At 39.7% G+C, this 22,226-nt stretch overlaps 1 protein-coding gene across 1 annotated transcript in view; it reads right to left on the reverse strand.

The window, feature by feature from the left end:
- LOC138954056 (protocadherin Fat 4-like) overlaps window positions 1-22,226 on the reverse strand; it is a 48,375-nt gene that overhangs the window by 2,196 nt on the left and 23,953 nt on the right. The window contains exons 16-25 of the mRNA XM_070326023.1: window positions 15,200-15,388; window positions 14,100-14,225; window positions 13,309-13,494; window positions 8,895-9,023; window positions 7,790-7,981; window positions 5,295-5,432; window positions 4,440-4,628; window positions 3,583-3,744; window positions 2,625-2,810; window positions 1,604-1,750 (exon numbers count right to left, since the gene is read on the reverse strand). Coding sequence (XP_070182124.1) covers window positions 1,604-1,750; window positions 2,625-2,810; window positions 3,583-3,744; window positions 4,440-4,628; window positions 5,295-5,432; window positions 7,790-7,981; window positions 8,895-9,023; window positions 13,309-13,494; window positions 14,100-14,225; window positions 15,200-15,388 — 1,644 coding nt within the window. The remainder of the gene's footprint in view (window positions 1-1,603; window positions 1,751-2,624; window positions 2,811-3,582; window positions 3,745-4,439; window positions 4,629-5,294; window positions 5,433-7,789; window positions 7,982-8,894; window positions 9,024-13,308; window positions 13,495-14,099; window positions 14,226-15,199; window positions 15,389-22,226) is intronic.

A 22,226-nucleotide genomic window follows, 5' to 3' on the forward strand; every position in this document is an offset into this window, starting at 1 on the left:
GGAATTAACTTGATGACATCAAAACTGCAGCGCCATTTGAAGAATGGTTACCATTTCTGTTTCTTTGATGGGAATCAAACAAATAAAAACATTGACTATCCAAGTTACCATGAATGGCAATAGTTGACTCCTGAAAAGTAGCAAGCATATAATTTGAGACGATAAACGCCTGATGCAATCCCTCCTCAAGGTCAGTCAACTCAAAACCTTCATCATTCGCAACATCAGTAGGCAACACAGCGGGATTCGTATGTCCAGAAATCATGTCGAAAAAATATTACATTTCAAAAGCATGTCCAACCACAGTAGCCTTCAGTGTGTGTATATGTATTCATGTGACAGAGAACGTGACCTCATTGTTCAATCCTCTCTCTCTCTTCTTTCTCATTCGAACGCACACACGCAAGAACGTAGCCTACGCACGCATGCACGCGCACGCACACACACACACACACACACACACACACACACACACACACACACACACACACACACACACACCCCGCTGACGCACAAACCACGCACACACACACTGACTGTCGGCAAGCATCTCTTTTTGTTTTCTTTACCTTTGTTTATTGTGTTTTTCGATATTTGTGTTTATTTTTCGCTTGACTTATCTGTTTTATTTTAATGTTTGCTATCCACATCGTGTGATAAATGTTTCTTCTCAGTCTCCGAGTCAGTTTAGTTTCTGCACGCCGCTTTGGTACTCCTTGTTTTTCTAACTGGTGTATTGTGCGCGATTTGCGGATTTATTTTTATTCCTTTCATATGCAGTTGAAGTGTTGTGGGTGTTATTGTCTGTATATGCTATGTTGCGTCTGTGTATGCCTACAAGAATTTGCATTCGCTCTCTGCCAGTACAAGTCCAAACTTTATTGGGTGTAATGTGCCTGTGGTCTGCTCGCAGTCGAGCACAGATAGTTTTCAAACATTCCTCCAGTGAGCCGCTGCGCGCTGCGACCAGAGTAAAGCGCTTCTTTGGTCTGTGGCAACGTTGAACTGCGCTGATATGCCCAGCGACGTGCGGACAAAGTGATATTGCCCCGCTGGCTATTTTTACCCCTGGAGAGTTTTGCTCATGGCGGCGCCCTGTGGCAAATTCGTGGAAAGTCTTTCCCGACCGCAGATACCAGCGTCGTCCGCGACGCTGGAATTAATGCAAAATACATAAACCAACCCTAAAAATAAGAATACAATGCTTAATTGCGCAAAGATATTATCTTTTACATGTACTTATGTCCCATATTTGTGTAATACCGTAAAGAGAGGAAGCAGAAAGGCTTTCTGCCTTAAGGAAAATAACTAAAAACAAGAATAGTATAAGTATAAAGAAGTATGGACAGCCCAACCTCCTATTCACTCCTCTTGAAGAAGTCCTCAATTGAGCCCGAAGTCGACTTCGCAAAGACTTCGCAAAGTCTTTTTACCGAACATTCAAAGCCAAAGCTTCGTGCAGCCAGCTTCGCGAAGTAGACTTCGCCCATTTCATTTGAGGCTCCACAGCGCACTCGATTTTTCACATCACAGCAAGACTAAGCTTGATTTAGCATTCTTTACAGGTTCAGAGGAAGAAACAACTATTACTAAACAAGCTTACCACGTAGGAAGTGGCACTATCACTGGCAACACTCTGCCTGAGGCGTATTGCTCCAGTGCTGCTGTCAATACCGAAGTACTGCGTCTGTGCGGTGTTCTCACCCCCTTGCACAATGGCATACCTCAGACTGGAGGTGTTGTATTTAGACTGAAAGAGAAACGATTTTGACTACATGAAGGCATATGTATCTCCCCAGAACAGGTTACTGTTAAGATAAGCGCAGAACACAAAGTACAAATTGCAGCCGTCAATTTTTAAATAACAAAAGATTGTAAACATGTTGTAGTTGATGCTACTTATACGAATGTCACGTGCTCATCTTGTTATATGTAATATGACTCACAACATTATCACACGCTCTAGTTATTATAAAACTGATAACATCCAGCGTATTGACCTCAACTGAAACCCCTTATGATCTTGATATTTTAACAGCATAAATCAGACATATGTCACTTATAGAGATCATCACAGCCTAGAAGTCTGTTAAAATTCAAAGATGTAACTTCAAATACATTCATTATGAAAATGATATTTTTCATTTTTCAACACCATCTTGATAGAATTTTGATCTGGAAGATTTCTTAATATATTCATTTTCATTGTCTCAAAATTGAAATAAAATCTCAAATTCAGCTTAAATGTAATCTGTTCTTATGATGTTCACAATTTATGTGATATATTGTTTATCCAAAAAGAAATGAATATATCATTAAAATGTGGACTGTGATGTGAGTGTGACACTAAATAAAGAATACCAAATAAAACAGCTTTCTCTCTCCCCTCCTTGAATTCAACAAGTCAAAGGAGATACATTTATAAAATCAGTGAAACACACACACACACACACACACACACTTACACACACACTTACACACACGCACGCACGCATGCAAACACACTCACACGCGCACGCACGCATGCACACACAAAAACACACACACACACACACACACACACCACACACACACACACACACACACACACACACACACACACACACACACACACAGTGACTTACATCAATATCAGTATCGGTGGCAGTCACTGCAGCAATGACATCGTTGACGTTGGCCAGATAAGAGATGGGCACAGAATAGTAGGCATGAGAAAACACCGGAGGCTGGAGATTGCGGATCACGTTGATGGTGGCACTGGTAGAGTTTCTTTGCACCGGGTCGCCATTGTCTTGTGCGTTCAATGTGAACTATTGATTGGTAAAAAAGGTGGGATTCACTTGAAAACTAACTGGCAAGAGTTTAGGCAGTAGTTTTCGATGCAAGTACAACCAAAAAACATGCACATAAATACATGATTCTCTATCTTAAAGCGGTATTGTCCGCGGAAAGTTGATGGTCATGTGTAACAACAAAACTTACACACCTGATTTTGAAGAAGACAGTGTAAGAAGAGTTTTGGAAACGTTCTTGCAAATTCGAGGAAGAGTTTAAAGTTAACGCCTCTCCTGTACAGAACTCCATATATATAAGGGGTCTTTCCTTGGCACCCGTTAAAAAGGGGAAGATATTATTCAAATACACACCTAACAACTGAAATAAACGTCCATCATAATAGCATGGTCATCGGACTTATTCTGCTTTTAGTAGCAAGGTTGTTTGCCATTTTCTTTAAGAGGTTATACAGGAAACTTGCCGTTAATACTAGCCAACTGCGTTCACACTGTACTATGTGTTATTTTTCTTCATGTATATAACTTTACTAAAATCAAGACTCTATATCATACCCATTCTCAATAACCCCTACCCCCCCCCCCCCCCCCCCTCTTTCAAGGACAAAATCCTGAGAGAATGCTTGGCTACAAAAGCAGTAAAGGAAATACTGAACAAATGTCAATGCCTCGTGCTCCCTCCAGTCACTATTTCCCCATGCTTCATTCTGTTCTGTTCTACCTTGGCATTGATATTCTTGAATCGGTTGGTGTGTTTCCCTTTAAAATTGCCTATTATATTGATACTCACAGTGTAGGTGAGAGTATCACTGTTATCTTCGTAGAGAGGTCGAGCGATGGTAAGATCAGTGGAGTAGACGCCTTGCTGCGTGCTGGTCGCGTCCAGAAGATTGAAATACGACTGCGCTGCCTGGGATCCAGACAGGCTAAAGGTCAGCTCACTCTGGGGACCCTGTGAGATAAGTAGAAATTAGTAAGTGATATGTTTGAAAACATACTTATTCTGCTCCTCTGTATTGAAAGAACAATCGTTGGTTGGTTGGTTGGTTATTGTTCTGTAACATTCCTTCCACCAACAATGTTGCTATACGTGACCGATGCAAATTTATTTCATTTATGAGACAATAACAACTGTAGAGCAGTTTACAAGATATGCCCATCACTTATCAACAAATAGTGCATTCCTGTATAAATAGGAGTGCAAGTAAGTAATGTGAACACATGCTCTTTTTAGACGATATGGTCATCACAGGATTAAGAGAAACTGTTTCTAAAAAAAAAAAGCAAAATTTATTCACCACAAGAAGAGCAAATGTTCATACGACTAACCTTTCTTCAAACGCAAAATGAATCCAAAAACATGTTTTCTGCTTTAGCTTCATAGAGTAATGTTCAAGAGAATGATGATGTCCTATTTATTGACCCCAGTTTGACCCCCATTGCGACCTGCATCAATCCATTTAGCGATCAGATCACAAGAATATCGTACCATGACAACTTATCCCTTACCACCACCTCAAACCCCCTAGCCCCCCCCCCCACCACCACCACAGCTGCTTATACTAAACCACTCCTAAATGGTCCAGATGGTGCAGATGAAACACAAAGTCGATGGGTGAGTGGGGGAAAAAAACTACTGCAACGTACCGCGCGGTCAGAATCACGGGATGTTGTTGTGAAGATGGTGTCGCCGATGGGAGCGTCTTCGTACACTGTCCTCGTGATGTCGTTTTCATTCAAAAAGACAGGGCCATTGTAATTTCTAAAGACAATAATGGTAACGACAGCAAAACTCGACTTCGCAGGTGTGCCCTTGTCCTTAGCCATGATTCTGACCTGAAAGTATAAGAAAGGATTATAATCACAGTGTAACATCGCTGTCTTCGGGACCCTACTTCGTTCTAAGGCCTCTCCATTGGAAGGGAGAGGGGAGGGAACCGAAAGACCCAGCAAATCACCTTCAGCGTCTCGTGGCGATAATTATGATCCTCATGAGTCCGTCTAACATCTTCGCACAACCAGCTCGTCTTATAATAATGCTTGACAGTCTCTGATTTGGCAGATGGTGAGACTCCCATGCCAGTCCTTTCAGTGACAGTAAGTGTGCCAATAGCTTGGAGCTTAGGGTGCTGGCAAGCTTTTTCACAAGGCTCAGCTTCAGCTGGCTTTTCCATGTATTGGAAACGAATGAATATGCTACCTTTTCCTTTTTGATAAGTAAACATTGAGTCAAGCGCAAAGTGAATGTTAGGACAGTCACCCTGCATCAGACAATAGTGTTACTATTTGGGTTGTGGATGTGAGCTTCTTCTTTTTTTCTCACTAAAACCAAACAAACCATTATGTTGTTCACTGTGCACACACTTCACAGAGAATATAATGTTCATATAATATATCCAGCTAAGGAGAAAATAACCACACAAAAATACAAAAACCTGCGACGAGGACCACCCCAAAAATAATAAAACAAAAATAATAGAAACACGATCCATGCAGACATACCTTATATTCGTCTTGACCAGAGTTGATCAGGCTGAACCGGCGGGTTCGGATGATGCCGGTGTCAGGTTCAACCCGAAAGTAGTCCACGGCCCCTTCGTCCCCGATCATCTGATATTCCACTGCACTAAAGTCGGTGCCCTGAAGACCACTGACATTTGTTATCCCCGCCGGGTAAATTAGATACAGCCTGTTTGGATTTCACAACACAAAGGCCTAACAAGCAAATGAAGGGTGGTAGTTCTATATACTACCGTAACGGTACCTTAAAACAAGAAAAGCAAATGCTTACACGACTCGCCTTCGACACCAACCCCCCCTTTTTTTAAGACCCCTGATAGAAGACTTCCTTCCTTCTTACCCAACCTAATAGAAGACTCGACCTCCCATTTACGACCCCCGACCCCCAGTAAGATCCTCCACCTTTTCAAGACCTTGTTTTCTCATATTTTCTGTTCATAAACTCTGTAAGTTTACCCCCATTTTAAGACTTATTCTTTTTTACATTTAGTCAAGTTTTGACTAAATGTTTTAACATAGAGGGGGAATCGAGACGAGGGTCGTGGTGTATGTGTGTCTGTGTGTGTGTGTGTGTGTGTGTGTGTGTGTGTGTGTGTGTGTGTGTGTGTGTGTGTGTGCGTGTGTGTGTGTAGAGCGATTGAGAGTAAACTACTGGACCGATCTTTATGAAATTTGACATGAGAGTTCCTGGGTATATCCCCGGAAAGTTTTTCATTTTTTCGATAAATGTCTTTGATGACGTCATATCCGGCTTTTTGTAAAAGTTGAGGCGGCACTGTCACACCCTCATTTTTCAATCAAATTGATTGAAATTTTGGCCAAGCAATTTTCCACAAAGGCCGGACTTCGGTATTGCATTTCAGCTGGGTGGCTTAAAATTTAATTGATGACTTTGGTCATTAAAAATCTGAACATTGTAATACAATTTATTTTTTTATAAAACGATCCAAATTTACGTTCATCTTATTCTTCATCATTTTCTGATTCCAAAAACATATAAATATGTTATATTCGGATTAAAAACAAGGTCTGAAAATTAAAAATATAAAAATTATTATCAAAATCAAATTTCCGAAATCGATTTAAAAACAATTTCATCTTATTCCTTGTCGGTTCCTGATTCCAAAAACATATAGATATGATATGTTTGGATTAAAAACACGCTCAGAAAGTTCAAACGAAGAGAGATACAGAAAAGCGTGCTATGCAGCACAGCGAAACCACTACCGCGCTGAACAGGCTCGTCAGTTTCACTCCGTTTTGCACAAGCGGCGGACTACGGTCATTGTGAAAAAAATGCAGTGCATTCAGTTTCATTCTGTGAGTTCCACAGCTTGACTAAATGTAGTAATTTCGCCTTACGCGACTTGTTAATACCTGATTTTGTTTGAATTAAAAATGCTGTTCCAGCTTAATAAAATAATGTTCAAGAGAACGTTCACGTCCGATTGATTGACAAAAACTTGATCCTACCGTGAACTGTATCAATCCATTTAATTATTCAACCCTAAAAATATTCCTAATGTACAACCTTGCACCACAAGTGCCGGCCGGTCGTCCATACAGACGGACACGGATGATTCCTAAGACTCACCCTTTAGTCAGGTGAGTCAAAACACCAACTAGGCAGGTACCTTGAGTGCCTGATCTTTGTAATGAGACCGTTTATTGTAAAAATCAATTATTGAACTGGAAAGGCCATTCATTTCCCTACATATTCAGCAAACATATTGGTTTCACATGAGGTAGTGTCAAAACAGTGGAACTTACAACACAAACAAAAATCAAATTCACAAAAGGAAGGTTCCTGCTTTAAAATCGAAAAACAAATCAGAACAGCTAAAAGGGAATAAGTTTGGCATGTGAATAGAAACAACAATCAAATTTGTATCCAAAACAGTTCGATTTCTTCACTTATCTTATCTAACAATGACGTTATGGCATGCTGAACAGCATGGGTTCATTCTTCTGATAAGCCACAAAAGGCGGGTTTTGAAGCCTTTTGAACGAGTAATGAGACAAAAACGATACGTTTATGTAACTCCTTAACGTATTACCTTCCAACTTTTGGAGCTCTGTGCCAACACTTATCGTAAAATACACACGAAATCTTAAGTCATTTGAGACATTAGTTATGCTGTTAAATGACATTCCCAAAAGAGTTTTCTTGCTGCATGTTTCTTCTCAGTAAATTGACACTTTACCGTTTCTTAAAAACTTAAACGCAAAACCCAGAGACAACACGATCTGTCCTTTGTTTGGATATGTCTTCTATTTAATACATCTGAAAGTGTCAGATTTTGATGGATATATATGGGCTTTACAGCAAAATATGCGATAATTGTGATGACGCAAATAACATCTGTAATATTTACCAACTCGTTGCACTGGCAGCTTACCGTATATAATTTATCTGTGACATTGTCTTTTCTGTATGGAAGTATTGCTAGCTTTCCTTGGGCAATTTAAATACTCACTGGTCTATCTGCATCAGTAGCATTCATTTCATAAACGACGGCGTCTTGTGTCGTATTTTCAAGAATAGGGGTTTGATAGCTCTCAATTTGGAAATTGGGTGCAAAATTGTTACGGTAAATGTCAATGGTTCCAATTGCGTTCACGAGAGCACCCTTTGATGGGTCGCCGTCGTCCTTGACAGAAAATGTGATCTGAAATCATAGACAATGCTGGTTTCAACAACAACAACAACAACAACAACAACAACAACAACAACAACAACAACAACAACAACAACAACGTTCTTGCTACTATAGCATATTCAAAAGGACGATCTCATTTATATCAAAGCTGTCCATCACAAACCTTTATTTTGGCACTTTGAACACAATATGGACAATCTGACACTCATTTGTTCCAAGGAAAGAGGCACCTTGTTCTTTTTACACAACATGAATATCAGGGCACCACTCATGCAGAACAAGACTAAATTGTCTTCCTTTTTTAAGAAACACACACACACACACACACACACACACACACCACCACCACCACCACCACCACCACCACCACCACCACCAACAACAACAACAACAACAACAACAACAACAACAACAACAACAACAACAACAACAACAACAACAACAACACCAACAACAACAGCAGACGAGTCGACTCCGAAAAAAGCAAGGTCACTTGATTCAGATTACTCGGGATAACCATGCGAGATATTTTATTTCAAGCTTACCACACAGCTGTTGAAACGCGAGTTCAAGATTGGCAGGGCAGGAGAAACTTGACCAGTCTTGTATCTTGTATCTTGTATCTTGTAAATTGTCTTCCTTTTTTAAGAAACACACGCACACACCCACACACACACACCCACCAACACCAACACCACCACCACCAACAACAACAACAACAACAACAACAACAACAACAACAACAACAACAACAACAACAACAACAACAACAACAACAACACAACAACAACAACAACAACACAACGACAACAACAACAACAACAACAACAACAACAACAGACGAATCGACTCCGAAAAAAGCAAGGTCACTTGATTCAGATTACTCGGGATAACCATACGAGATATTTTATTTCAAGCTTACCACACAGCTGTTGAAACGCGAGTTCAAGATTGGCAGGGCAGGCGAAACTTGACCAGTCAACACGTTCAGGTAAAAGTAACGGCCACAATCACCTGGGGTAGCAGACACCACGCTGTACTGCCTTCCTTGCTGTACACAACAAATACAACACAATAAAAAAAATAAAAAAGGCAAATCCTTCAAGGCTAACGAGTGCAAACACAAGTCCGTCAATCGATCACATCCCTACTGAAACAGAATGTTGAGCCAATGTGACACAGCTCCGTCTGTTTTACGGTATACTTATTGTCTGCTTTGCGGTATAGTTATTGTCTGTTTTACGGTATAGTTATTGTCTGCTTTGCGGTATATTGACACGCACGCAATGTTGGTTCTATTGAATGACTCGAATGACTCAGCATACCCAGGTTAACTTTGCGGCCGTGACGAATTGTAAACAGTCCCTTTTCGGGCTTGACGTCATATCTGAATCGCATGTAATTGTTTCACACGTAAAGACTTGTGGGATCGCCATGGGGGAGTGTACGAATATCATTTACACGATAGTATATATTTTATATATTTTTTTTAATATTTTTTTTGCTTAACGCCCAGCCGACCACAAAGGGCCATATCAGGGCGGTGTTGCTTTGACATATAACGTGCGCCACACACAAGACAGAAGTCACAGCACAGGCTTCATGTCTCACCCAGTCACACTATTCTGACACCGGACCATGCAACCAGTCCTAGCACTAACCCCATAATGCCAGACGCCGGGCGGAGCAGCCACTAGATTGCCAATTTTAAAGTCTTAGGTATGACCCGGCCGGGGTTCGAACCCACGACCTCCCGATCACGGGGCGGACGCCTTACCACTGGGCCACCGTGCCGGTTTACACGATAGTGCAGTTTCAGCTTTGAAGTCATGAATTTGAACATTGTGTAATTTGCCCTTGTTTATCATCATATGAAGAATGATGCAGCATAGGTCCTTATTGGCTCACGTAAGTGTAGCCTATGCGATGGTAAACTTTGTCTGTCTGTGCGTGCGTGCGTATGTATGTATGTGTGTATGTCTGTGGTAGAAACTTTAACATTTTTGGCTAAACACCGAAATACTCATTTCACGTGGTTAATTTTCAAGCACCATCTTCAAATTATTGAAGCAATGATCAACATTGTGTCGGCATGTGTGTAGTTAAAGCGTGTATCCAAAGAAAACGGGTGGTGGGGGGTTTTGAAGGGGTACAAGCAGTTGACTGATTTGTGTCGTGTTTGGCATGTAGACGGCAGGTCAGGTGTCAAGATCAGGTCAGGGGTCGCGCGAAGGATTGTGGTCCAGTTCTCACCTCACCGATTCGCCGGGGAAGACGATTTCATGTTGTTCGGTTTCTAAGCTCCAGAAAAGTAAATAAAGAAGATACCAAAGGGAGATTTCCTACAATTTGATCTGCACAGCGTGTTTCCAATGTCCACGCGAGGAAGAGCTGTCGAAAGCGCGGCAGTCAGTGTCGATCTTGCAGCCGTATCCCGGTAAGTTCAGAGACAGATCTAGTGTATCCCACTCTGATAACGTGTCACCTACTGTTAATCCGTTTTGTTTTAATTTCTTTTTATTTCAGCAGACACGGATGTCAAACACAGTGCTAGGCAGTCACCTCTAGTGAAATGAGTTGATCTAAAGTGCCTGTAATGTTTGGATGTCTTTGCTCGTGGTTCGATTTATGTGAATTTCAAGACTTGCAGTAGAGTCTCAAGTTAAGTTTACTCTGCCCGAAAAAAACTGTCCACCATTTACTTGAACATGCAGATATAAGGAAACGGAATGAATCTGTTCTCAAAGTCAAAATGATCACGATTTTTTCCTCAGATTCAAAACATGCACTGTCATGGTTTTGTCTGTACAATTTAGTAAGTCTTAAAGGCACAGTAAGCCTCCCGTAAACCATCACAGAGCTCCCCGAGCGTCTAAATACAGTACAAGCATACTTCCATTTGAACGCTCACCGAACGGGAACATCCTGGCTGCTTTCTGTCGAGCGTGAGACATTTTCAAAGAATTTATTTTCGTAGACTTGTTCCGTTAACAACAACGGCGCCTCGTTTTTGCGCTAGACCTAACTTTTAAAATCTAAATAATAAATTGACAGCTTGTTACACAAACATTCTTTAATCATAAAAGAATTCGTTTTTCATCAAGACAAGATCAGAACAATTCGAAGTTGTGAAAGTTTAAAAAAAGAAAAGCCCGGAAGCAGGGTCACGCAAGGGTCGTAGCAGACGACGGCCGGTTTATCAGTGCAAATCGCCGTTCCTCTCAACAGTCAAAAGCCATCGCTAGAGTTCTTGTGAACCACAGCCGTTGTTTCGTGCATAAAAAAACCCGTGCTATTGTAGATAAGCTCACGTCGAGTCGCATTCAAATGACTAACTATGACGACTGCATTGTGAAAAGGGAAAACTGGATCACACGGGTTCACGATGGCTCAGGGGTAAGATAAACCACGCAAAAATAAATTCTTTGAAAATTGTTCGCTCTTTACGGAGGGCACCTAGGATGTTCTCAATTGGTGAGTGTTTAAATGAAATGGTGTTTGTACTGTGTGTAAAAGCCTGACCGTATCTGTGATGGTTTACGGGAGGCTTACTCTGCCTTTAAGTACTTTGCAACAACTTCCTTGAACGTGAGAGACAGTTTTTGAATGCTAGATCTGTATCGCGTTTCATTCCAGACTCGATCCTCTCTTTGATTGTAGATCTACTGTTTGCTGTTTACGCACTATCATATGATTCGCTATGTAACGTTTGGTAAGCTTACCTTGCCACAGCTTTCTTGTCTTTGTTGGCATTTCTGGCTGTGTTGACCGTCAGAATTATTTTAAGAACCAGGCTGCTGCAGTCGACATGTTTCGCATATTGTAGGGTTACCATGCTGCATAGGTAAAGTGGCTTGTATAACCTGACTATTCTGTTTCAAAACACTGTTTATATTTGTGTAGGTTGTAGTCATCATAACTAATCGCATTTTGCCATTTGTTTCAGAAAGGAGGTTAACCTACAACAAGATCGACGCTATGTCAGATATATGCCTCAGCCACATGAAGACTTCCGAATTTAGATCTACTCGGCATGGTGACAAGTCTTGATGAAAAGTATAGGACTGAGGACAGCAGTGGAAAAAGTGCCCACATGGCAGGTACCTAACCTATTACCCTAGTCATTTTATCTGTTTGCCTTCTTTTGAAAATTATACATGGAGTTGATATGATGCGTTAGTTTTAACTGTGTGTGTGTGTGCGTGTGTGTGTGTGTGTGTGTGTGTGTGTGTGTGTGTGTGTTTGTGTGTGTGTGTGTTACGGAGTGAGTGAGTTTGTGTTATGTTACTGTTTGTTGATTTCTTATACGGGAGCCTTGAAGGCTTCGCCTCTTATTTTGTTTAACATCGTCAAATGTCAAAGCGTGCAACATCATAGATCGCATAAGCATCTTTTCTTTATTTGGTGTTTAACGTCGTTTTCAACCACGAAAGGTTATATCGCGACGGGGAAAGGGGGGAGATGGGATAGAGCCACTTGTCAATTGTTTCTTGTTCACAAAAGCACTAATCAAAAATTTGCTCCAGGGGCTTGCAACGTTACTGGAAGAATGCAAGTTTCCAGTACAAAGGACTTAACATTTCTTACAATACTCCTTGACTAATATCTTTACAAAAATTGACTATATTCTATACAAGAAACACTTAACAATGGTAAAAGGAGAAACAAAATCTGTTAGTCGCCTCTTACGACATGCTGGGGAGCATCGGGTAAATTCTTCCCCCTAATCCGCGGGGGGTAAAATCTTCCCCCTAACCCGCGGGGGGTAAATTCTTCCCCCTAACCCGCGGGGGGTAAAATCTTCCCCCTAACCCGCGGGGGGTAAAATCTTCCCCCTAACCCGCGGGGGGTAAAATCTTCCCCCTAACCCGCGGGGGGTATCGCATAAGCAGAAAAGACGGTAATCAACAGGATAATATTAATTGACAGACTGACTGATACAGTGATAGCTTTACTGGCAGACAACAAAAAGTCAGGCAGTAGATATTACCGATTGTTAAGACAAAAACAAAAAACGTGTTTGTAAATTTCTGTGTGTCTGCGTAGAGAAAATTATAACAGTGCTATACAGGCTTCATGTCATACAGACTTACAGTGTTGTATTGCATAATGAAAATTGGACACACGAACATAATCCCCAAAAGGCATCCAAAGGGCACATCCTAGGATACACACACACACACACACACACACACACACACACACACACACACACACACACACACACACACACACACCCTCACACACGTTGAAATATATGGAAAAAACATTAAAATGTCTATATTTCCGGATCTATTGTACGCAAGAAAAAAATCTATTCATTTTTAAAAACTTGCCCCAGGATCACTGTCCGTGGCAGAGAGGGTAAAAATCTCCGAGCCGGGCGGGTACGTCTCTGGAATTTCTCTTGAATAGACCAAGTTTGTAAAGGCAGGGAGGCTGGGGTTGCGTTCAACATTGATGGTGATGTTGGCAAGGTCAAAGTTGTCTGGTCGGGCTGAGTCGTACACCTTCAGTCTCAACTGTTCAAAAAGAATAATATATGATGTGAAATGTATATTTCATGTGGACAGCAGATTTGGGTGCATGTCTTCTCAAAACAGGAAATGGCAGCAACGATTAAGCCAATGGTCAAGTCATGCACTGCATTCTACAGAATGACATAAACGAGTAAGATTTGTGTAGCCATGCTGTAGAAATTGGTAACTGAGTAATAAACTGCCTGTCAATGATGGGTCAACAGTTTTGTTTAAACCTCCTTCGGGTTGGGTAGGAAGACAACCATCATTTCCATATTGTTTGAAGCTGGTAAATAACAGGCCTCAGTGTGTCTTGTTACATCTCCCGTGTGAATATCAGATCACAATCACAATCAAGAAATACTACAGTCTGCGTTGTATACCTCCAAGACAGGAGCAGATACATTCTGGAGTGAGTCACCATGACCTAAACTGAAAACAGAACTGAATTGATCTAGACAATAAACGAACATACCATGGAGCTCATTGCTAACAGATATGACTTTCTGTATTACATACCTTCTAGAAAGGAGCAGACAGATGCTAGAGAGGTTCAGGCTGACCTGAACTGACAACAGAACTGAGTTGATTGACTCTAACAAGCATACCGTGTAAGTTTTTGCTGAATCAGTAGCCAGTGAAGTTTTCACTACAATTCTGCCAGTGAGTGGTTCAATGCTGAAGTAGCCTGGGGCTGCTAGATACGCATTGTCAGTCTCAAACGTCAAATTCCCCTGAAAACAGCAATATGGTGGTTAGAATATAAGAAAAGGGAAGATATTTATATGGCGCAAATACTAAAATAGTTCTTAGCGCCCAAAAAACCCATATATATGCCTAAATAAATTATTCTGTACACCATTCCAAATCTAATACACATCGAAATATACTTATGCACTTTACAAAGTTTTAACCCACATAATGCCAAGTCATATAATTATACATATCGGAATAAGCTAAAACAATTTACAACGTTTTTAAAATAAGTTTTAGAATATATCTGTAATCATTTTGAAAGTCTTCTGTTTAGTAAAGCAAACGCATGATGATAAACGCATAGTTTAAAATTACGCATAATACAAAACAAGCTTACTTCAACTATTCAATTTTTGGTTGTTGAACGCTTTAGGGTTAAAAATGAAAAAAATAGTAGTTTCAGCCATTGTAGAAAGGTCTTACTTGTCCGAGGCTTTTTTTTCATCGTTTTTCTTCACTGATTCACACGCGCTATTTAGAATCATTAGCCATGGAGCAAACAAAGATTTCCGGAAATAGAATATAATAGTTATAACCTGAAGATGACACATTAATGTTTAAATATGGCGTTGTTTGTTTTGTCTGTCTGTTGCTGTTTTTTAATCGCATTGTATGCCTGCTCAGTTGTTGAACACATATGAGGCAATTATATTTGAAGGGGTAACCAGCATCACATTGATGAATACACCCATGGGCTTGAATTTTGAAATCTTTCAAATCAGGCATTCTCATATACAGGCCTACAACTATCCCTGTCAAAGAACATGTACGTTATATATAGTCTTCGTTGTGCTCCTATTTTGGAGTCTGCTCATAAAACGAACAACATCAAGCAAACCGCACGCGTGAATACTACCGACCGCTTTGTGTATTACCGTTGTCATTATAACCACTAATCGCTGACTGCTTTTGTCACTAATCCCTCCCCTCCTTAATCCTTGAAGCTACTTACAAGTAGATCGTCGTCACGGGCGCTCGCAGTGTAGACAGTCTCCCCAACACCGAGGGTGTAGTTGATTAAGGTGTTGTATGGGTCATCGATGAAGCGAGGTGGATTGGTATCTCCGGTGATGCGAATAGTGACGGTGGCTGTTGCTGACTTGGGATTCACTGCAGCGTTATCCTCCACTACTACCGGGATCTGAAAGACAGCAAAACCGTGAGCTATGAATAATGTAGCAATACGGCAAGAATGTCGTCATTCAGGAAGAGAATAATAGTTGACATTGATGACCGTCCAAAGGTTGAAATACCCTGTTCTATTCTTTTTTTAAACATTTTGTTGCTGACTTTCTCACATGACCAGTAAGGTCTAGTTCAGTGTAAAAAGAATGTTTGTTTGTGTGTTTGTTTGTTTCTTTCTTTCTTTCTTTCTTAATTTGTTTGTATGTCTTTTTTTGAATCACGAAAGGAGGAGGAATGGCTTCAAAATCAGCAATGTACGTAAATCCAAAAACAAAGAGACTGCCAACGTTCCAAAATTCAGAATAAAAAAAACAAGAAAGGTAGGTTGTTGGAACGTGTGTTATTGACAAAACAATACATTCACAAATATATCGACCCAACGGTCTTTTAAGTGCACAGACAAACAATAACGACAACTTATCTGGCTGATTTTTCCTTCCACTCAATTCAAATCAATTCAAATTCAAAATCAATTCAAATTCGCTTGCGGCTTCGTGGCAGGCGGAATAAAAAATCAGCCAAATAAGTTTTTGTTATTGTTTGTCTGTGCATTTAAAAGACCGTTGGGTCGATATATTTGTGAATGTATTGTTTTGTCAATAACAAACGTTCCAACAACCTACCTTTCTTGTTTTTTTGATTCAGCAATGTACGTATCACTGTCTGCAAGATATTGCCGAGTTGAAAGTAACCTGTCTTGTGAAAATGAAGCATCAAAATAAAAATCATGGTAACCATGGGGTCCAACACAGCCTGTTTGTTCTCAGAACTGAAACTGTGTATTCCCACGCTCAACAGAAAAAAGAAATACAGGGACGAGTAAGTGCACTCAGCTCAAGCATTTACACAAGGCAAGCAAGGATAGAGTGCGCCCTTAGTTTGTTCCCTAGTGCACAGGCAGTTAACCACTACCCTCATTCCCTACCGCCGGATTTAGGAATCTCCGTCATCGACCCTTTTAAGACCATGCATACAAAGACATTATTTCCACAGCTCTTTCTCTTTTTTCCACGTATCTTTCCATTTTAAAATAATTTTTTTCTCAGGTTTTGTCGGTCTTAATACTTGAGTAATAATGTATATAACTAAGATGAGCTTATGCAAAATATGTGCAACATTTGTACATTTTAGGCAACATTTTGTTTCTTCAATCATGCACATTTTGCCCCAACTCCTATGGAAATGTTTTTGATTGTCTGAAACTAATTGTGGTTTAAGAACAAACGACATGCATCAGACTATGCTATTAGATCTTTGTGTTCCTCTCTCATAATATATATTGATGTGAAACACTTTACAGAACAAAATAAGAAAATGAAAAAGTCCTCACAAAGTTTGGTTTAGTAACCACACCATGCATCACATTTAAGGTATTCTGTTTACTAGTGTACGTTGCATTCATCAGTCATTTTTACATAAGGATACCACATTTTATTTGTATTACACAACTAAATAACACTTTGCATAACTAAATGTGCTGCGCTGCGAAAAAATGTGATTCTTTGTATTTTATGCAAGCATGTATGTGCTCTTTGATGAGTATTTTCCTTTTAATCTGAGCTAAATTGTATTAGTTGTATATATATCGTGTTGTGTTTTTGATTGAACTTGTAAATCAAACTTGTAAAGCGCTTCGAGCTGTGGAGAAGCGCTATATAAATGTCCATTATTATCCAAGCGGAGCGCGGGCGGAGCCCGCGCGTAGCGAGGTAGTTTTTTTTTTCATCTCCCAGCACTGAAATTTTTTTTGCCAAGTGGTGTCTGTCTGGACATTGTTCTAGAATTCATCTTTTAGCACAATATTAGCGACACTGTTTGGACAATTCTATTAAAATTAGGCGTACAAACTGATTTTGTTTCGGGGAATCCTCTCAGAGGATCAGAATTTTCATATAATATCATCGGAAGCTGTTACAACGGGAAAATGTGAAACTTTTGTCACTTTTTAACATGGAATTTCAACTTTGAGCGTTTCAAGCGGACTTTAATAAAATAGTTATTTGCGAATTAAGCAGCGGAAGACACTCACCGGTTCAACATGTGTATGGTCATTAAACCTCAAAACATTTCAGTAAGTGGTTTAGACAAACACCTCGGACATGTGAGGGTGACTGGTTTGTAGCTGAAGAGTTTTTTTCTAAAGTGTGTTCTAAATACAAATGACGTACTGGTAATGATGTAATGAGTTGTTCTAATCTTGTTCTTGGAACTCTTGCTGTTCCAAGCTTGTTCTTAGCAAGTCTTGGTGACGAGAACAAAGACTATCAATGAAATCTTTAGAAATAACCTCTGACAACGACGACGATGACGACGACGACGACGATAACAACAACAACAACAAATGACATCGACGACGACGACGACGACAACAACAACAACAACAACAACAACAGCAACAACAACAACAACACAATCAACAACAACAACAACAACAACAACAACAACAACACGAGAACAACAACAATCACGACAACGAACATGACAACAACAACACCAACAACTACGACGACAACTACAACGACTGGGTTATGATGACATCACCAATGATTTAAAGGCCGTTAAAAAATCGTTAAATCCTATTTCTTCACTGATTCTTATGAAATTTTAAAGGTAGGTTTGTTGTCCCCAACTTATTTTCACTCCATACTTTTCCAGAAGAAAAATATAATTTTGGCAGTTAAAAACCGTTAAATTTCAATTCTTCACCGATATTTATGAAATTTTGTGGGTAGGTTCGTTGTCCCCAACTGATTTTCACTCTATACTTTTCCAGAAGAAAGACATAATTTTGGCAGTTAAAAAACGTTAAATTTCTATTCTTCACCTATCTTTATGAAATTTAGTGGGTGGGTCCGTTGTCCCAAACTGAATTTTAAGACATACTTTTCCAGACAAAAAACCTTATTTTTGGCAGTTAAAAACCGTTAAATCTCAATTCTTCATCGATATTTATGAAATTTTGTGGGTAGGTTCGTTGTCCCCAACTGATTTTCACTCCATACTTTTCCAGAAGAAAAACATAATTTTGGCAGTTAAAAACCGTTACATTTAAATTTTCACCTATCTTTATGAAATTTAGTGGGTGGGTCCGTTGTCCCAAACTGAATTTCAAGACAAACTATTCCAGTCAAAAAAACTTATTTTTGGCAGTTAAAAACCGTTAAGTCTCAATTCTACACCGATATTTATGACATTTTGTGGGTAGGTTTGTTGTCAGATTTGACATGATGGCAGAATTGAAAGTGTGAGATATCCTGATGTTTCACAATTTATGCTGCATAATTCAGCCCCATAGGCGCTTGAATTTTAGGTGGAGTTGGGTTTTTTTTCAGCCCAAACCAGTAACCCCCACATGGTTTTCATGTCCCTTTCTGAGAGACTTCAAGAAGTTTCAATTTGACGTCATGATTAGCCTGCCGCATTAGCAAGTATGAAAACACGTCATCGATGACACATTTTAAGAGAGAGAGAGAGAGAGAGAGAGAGAGAGAGAGAGAGAGAGAGAGAGAGAGAGAGAGAGAGAGAGAGAGAGAGAGAGAGAGAATCATGTACACACAGATGGACGACTTCGCTTGGGGTATGTACTGCCCGGCAGTACACATCTACTTAATCCAAGCGGAGCGCGGGCGAAGCCCGCGCGTAGCGAGGTAGTTTTTTTTTTCATCTCCCAGCACTGAAATTTTTTTTGCCAAGTGGTGTCTGTCTGGACATTGTTCTAGAATTCATCTTTTAGCACAATATTAGCGACACTGTTTGGACAATTCTATTAAAATTAGGCGTACAAACTGATTTTGTTTCGGGGAATCCTCTCAGAGGATCAGAATTTTCATATAATATCATCGGAAGCTGTTACAACGGGTAAATTTGAAACTTTTGTCACTTTTTAACATGGAATTTCATCTTTGAGCGTTTCAAGCGGACTTTAATAAAATAGTTATTTGCGAATTAAGCAGCGGAAGACACTCACCGGTTCAACATGTGTATGGTCATTAAACCTCAAAACATTTCAGTAAGTGGTTTAGACAAACACCTCCGCCATGTGAGGGTGACTGGTTTGTAGCTGAAGAGTTTTTTTCTAAAGTGTGTTCTAAATACAAATGACGTACTGGTAATGATGTAATGAGTTGTTCTAATCTTGTTCTTGGAACTCTTGCTGTTCCAAGCTTGTTCTTAGCAAGTCTTGGTGACGAGAACAAAGACTATCAATGAAATCTTTAGAAATAACCTCTGACAACGACGACGATGACGACGACGACGACGATAACAACAACAACAACAAATGACATCGACGACGACGACGACAACAACAACAACAACAACAACAACAACAACAACAACAAAAACAACAACACGAGAACAACAACAATCACGACAACGAACATGACAACAACAACACCAACAACTACGACGACAACTACAACGACTGGGTTATGATGACATCACCAATGATTTATCAAATGTTCAGTGTCAAGGCTGTTAAAAAATCGTTAAATCCTATTTCTTCACTGATTCTTATGAAATTTTAAAGGTAGGTTTGTTGTCCCCAACTTATTTTCACTCCATACTTTTCCAGAAGAAAAACAATAATTTTGGCAGTTAAAAACCGTTAAATTTCAATTCTTCACCGATATTTATGAAATTTTGTGGGTAGGTTCGTTGTCCCCAACTGATTTTCACTCTATACTTTTCCAGAAGAAAGACATAATTTTGGCAGTTAAAAAACGTTAAATTTCAATTCTTCACCTATCTTTATGAAATTTAGTGGGTGGGTCCGTTGTCCCAAACTGAATTTTAAGACATACCTTTCCAGACAAAAAACCTTATTTTTGGCAGTTAAAAACCGTTAAATCTCAATTCTTTATCGATATTTATGAAATTTTGTGGGTAGGTTCGTTGTCCCCAACTGATTTTCACTCCATACTTTTCCAGAAGAAAAACATAATTTTGGCAGTTAAAAACCGTTACATTTAAATTTTCACCTATCTTTATGAAATTTAGTGGGTGGGTCCGTTGTCCCAAACTGAATTTCAAGACAAACTATTCCAGTCAAAAAAACTTATTTTTGGCAGTTAAAAACCGTTAAGTCTCAATTCTACACCGATATTTATGACATTTTGTGGGTAGGTTTGTTGTCAGATTTGACATGATGGCAGAATTGAAAGTGTGAGATATCCTGATGTTTCACAATTTATGCTGCATAATTCAGCCCCATAGGCGCTTGAATTTTAGGTGGAGTTGGGGTTTTTTTTCAGCCCAAACCAGTAACCCCCACATGGTTTTCATGTCCCTTTCTGAGAGACTTCAAGAAGTTTCAATTTGACGTCATGATTAGCCTGCCGCATTAGCAAGTATGAAAACACGTCATCGATGACACATTTTAAGACAGAGAGAGAGAGAGAGAGAGAGAGAGAGAGAGAGAGAGAGAGAGAGAGAGAGAGAGAGAGAGAGAGAGAGAGAGAGAGAGAGAGAGAGAGAGAATCATGTACACACAGATGGACGACTTCGCTTGGGGTATGTACTGCCCGGCAGTACACATCTACTTAATCCAAGCGGAGCGCGGGCGAAGCCCGCGCGTAGCGAGGTAGTTTTTTTTTTCATCTCCCAGCACTGAAAATTTTTTTGCCAAGTGGTGTCTGTCTGGACATTGTTCTAGAATTCATCTTTTAGCACAATATTAGCGACACTGTTTGGACAATTCTATTAAAATTAGGCGTACAAACTGATTTTGTTTCGGGGAATCCTCTCAGAGGATCAGAATTTTCATATAATATCATCGGAAGCTGTTACAACGGGAAAATGTGAAACTTTTGTCACTTTTTAACATGGAATTTCATCTTTGAGCGTTTCAAGCGGACTTTAATAAAATAGTTATTTGCGAATTAAGCAGCGGAAGACACTCACCGGTTCAACATGTGTATGGTCATTAAACCTCAAAACATTTCAGTAAGTGGTTTAGACAAACACCTCCGCCATGTGAGGGTGACTGGTTTGTAGCTGAAGAGTTTTTTTCTAAAGTGTGTTCTAAATACAAATGACGTACTGGTAATGATGTAATGAGTTGTTCTAATCTTGTTCTTGGAACTCTTGCTGTTCCAAGCTTGTTCTTAGCAAGTCTTGGTGACGAGAACAAAGACTATCAATGAAATCTTTAGAAATAACCTCTGACAACGACGACGATGACGACGACGACGACGATAACAACAACAACAACAAATGACATCGACGACGACGACAACAACAACAACAACAACAACAACAACAACAACAACAACAAAAACAACAACACGAGAACAACAACAATCACGACAACGAACATGACAACAACAACACCAACAACTACGACGACAACTACAACGACTGGGTTATGATGACATCACCAATGATTTAAAGGCCGTTAAAAAATCGTTAAATCCTATTTCTTCACTGATTCTTATGAAATTTTAAAGGTAGGTTTGTTGTCCCCAACTTATTTTCACTCCATACTTTTCCAGAAGAAAAACATAATTTTGGCAGTTAAAAACCGTTAAATTTCTATTCTTCACCGATATTTATGAAATTTTGTGGGTAGGTTCGTTGTCCCCAACTGATTTTCACTCTATACTTTTCCAGAAGAAAGACATAATTTTGGCAGTTAAAAAACGTTAAATTTCAATTCTTCACCTATCTTTATGAAATTTAGTGGGTGGGTCCGTTGTCCCAAACTGAATTTTAAGACATACTTTTCCAGACAAAAAACCTTATTTTTGGCAGTTAAAAACCGTTAAATCTCAATTCTTCATCGATATTTATGAAAT

Source organism: Littorina saxatilis, linkage group LG2 (genome assembly GCF_037325665.1).
Source record: "Littorina saxatilis isolate snail1 linkage group LG2, US_GU_Lsax_2.0, whole genome shotgun sequence".
NCBI classification, from domain to species: domain Eukaryota; kingdom Metazoa; phylum Mollusca; class Gastropoda; order Littorinimorpha; family Littorinidae; genus Littorina; species Littorina saxatilis.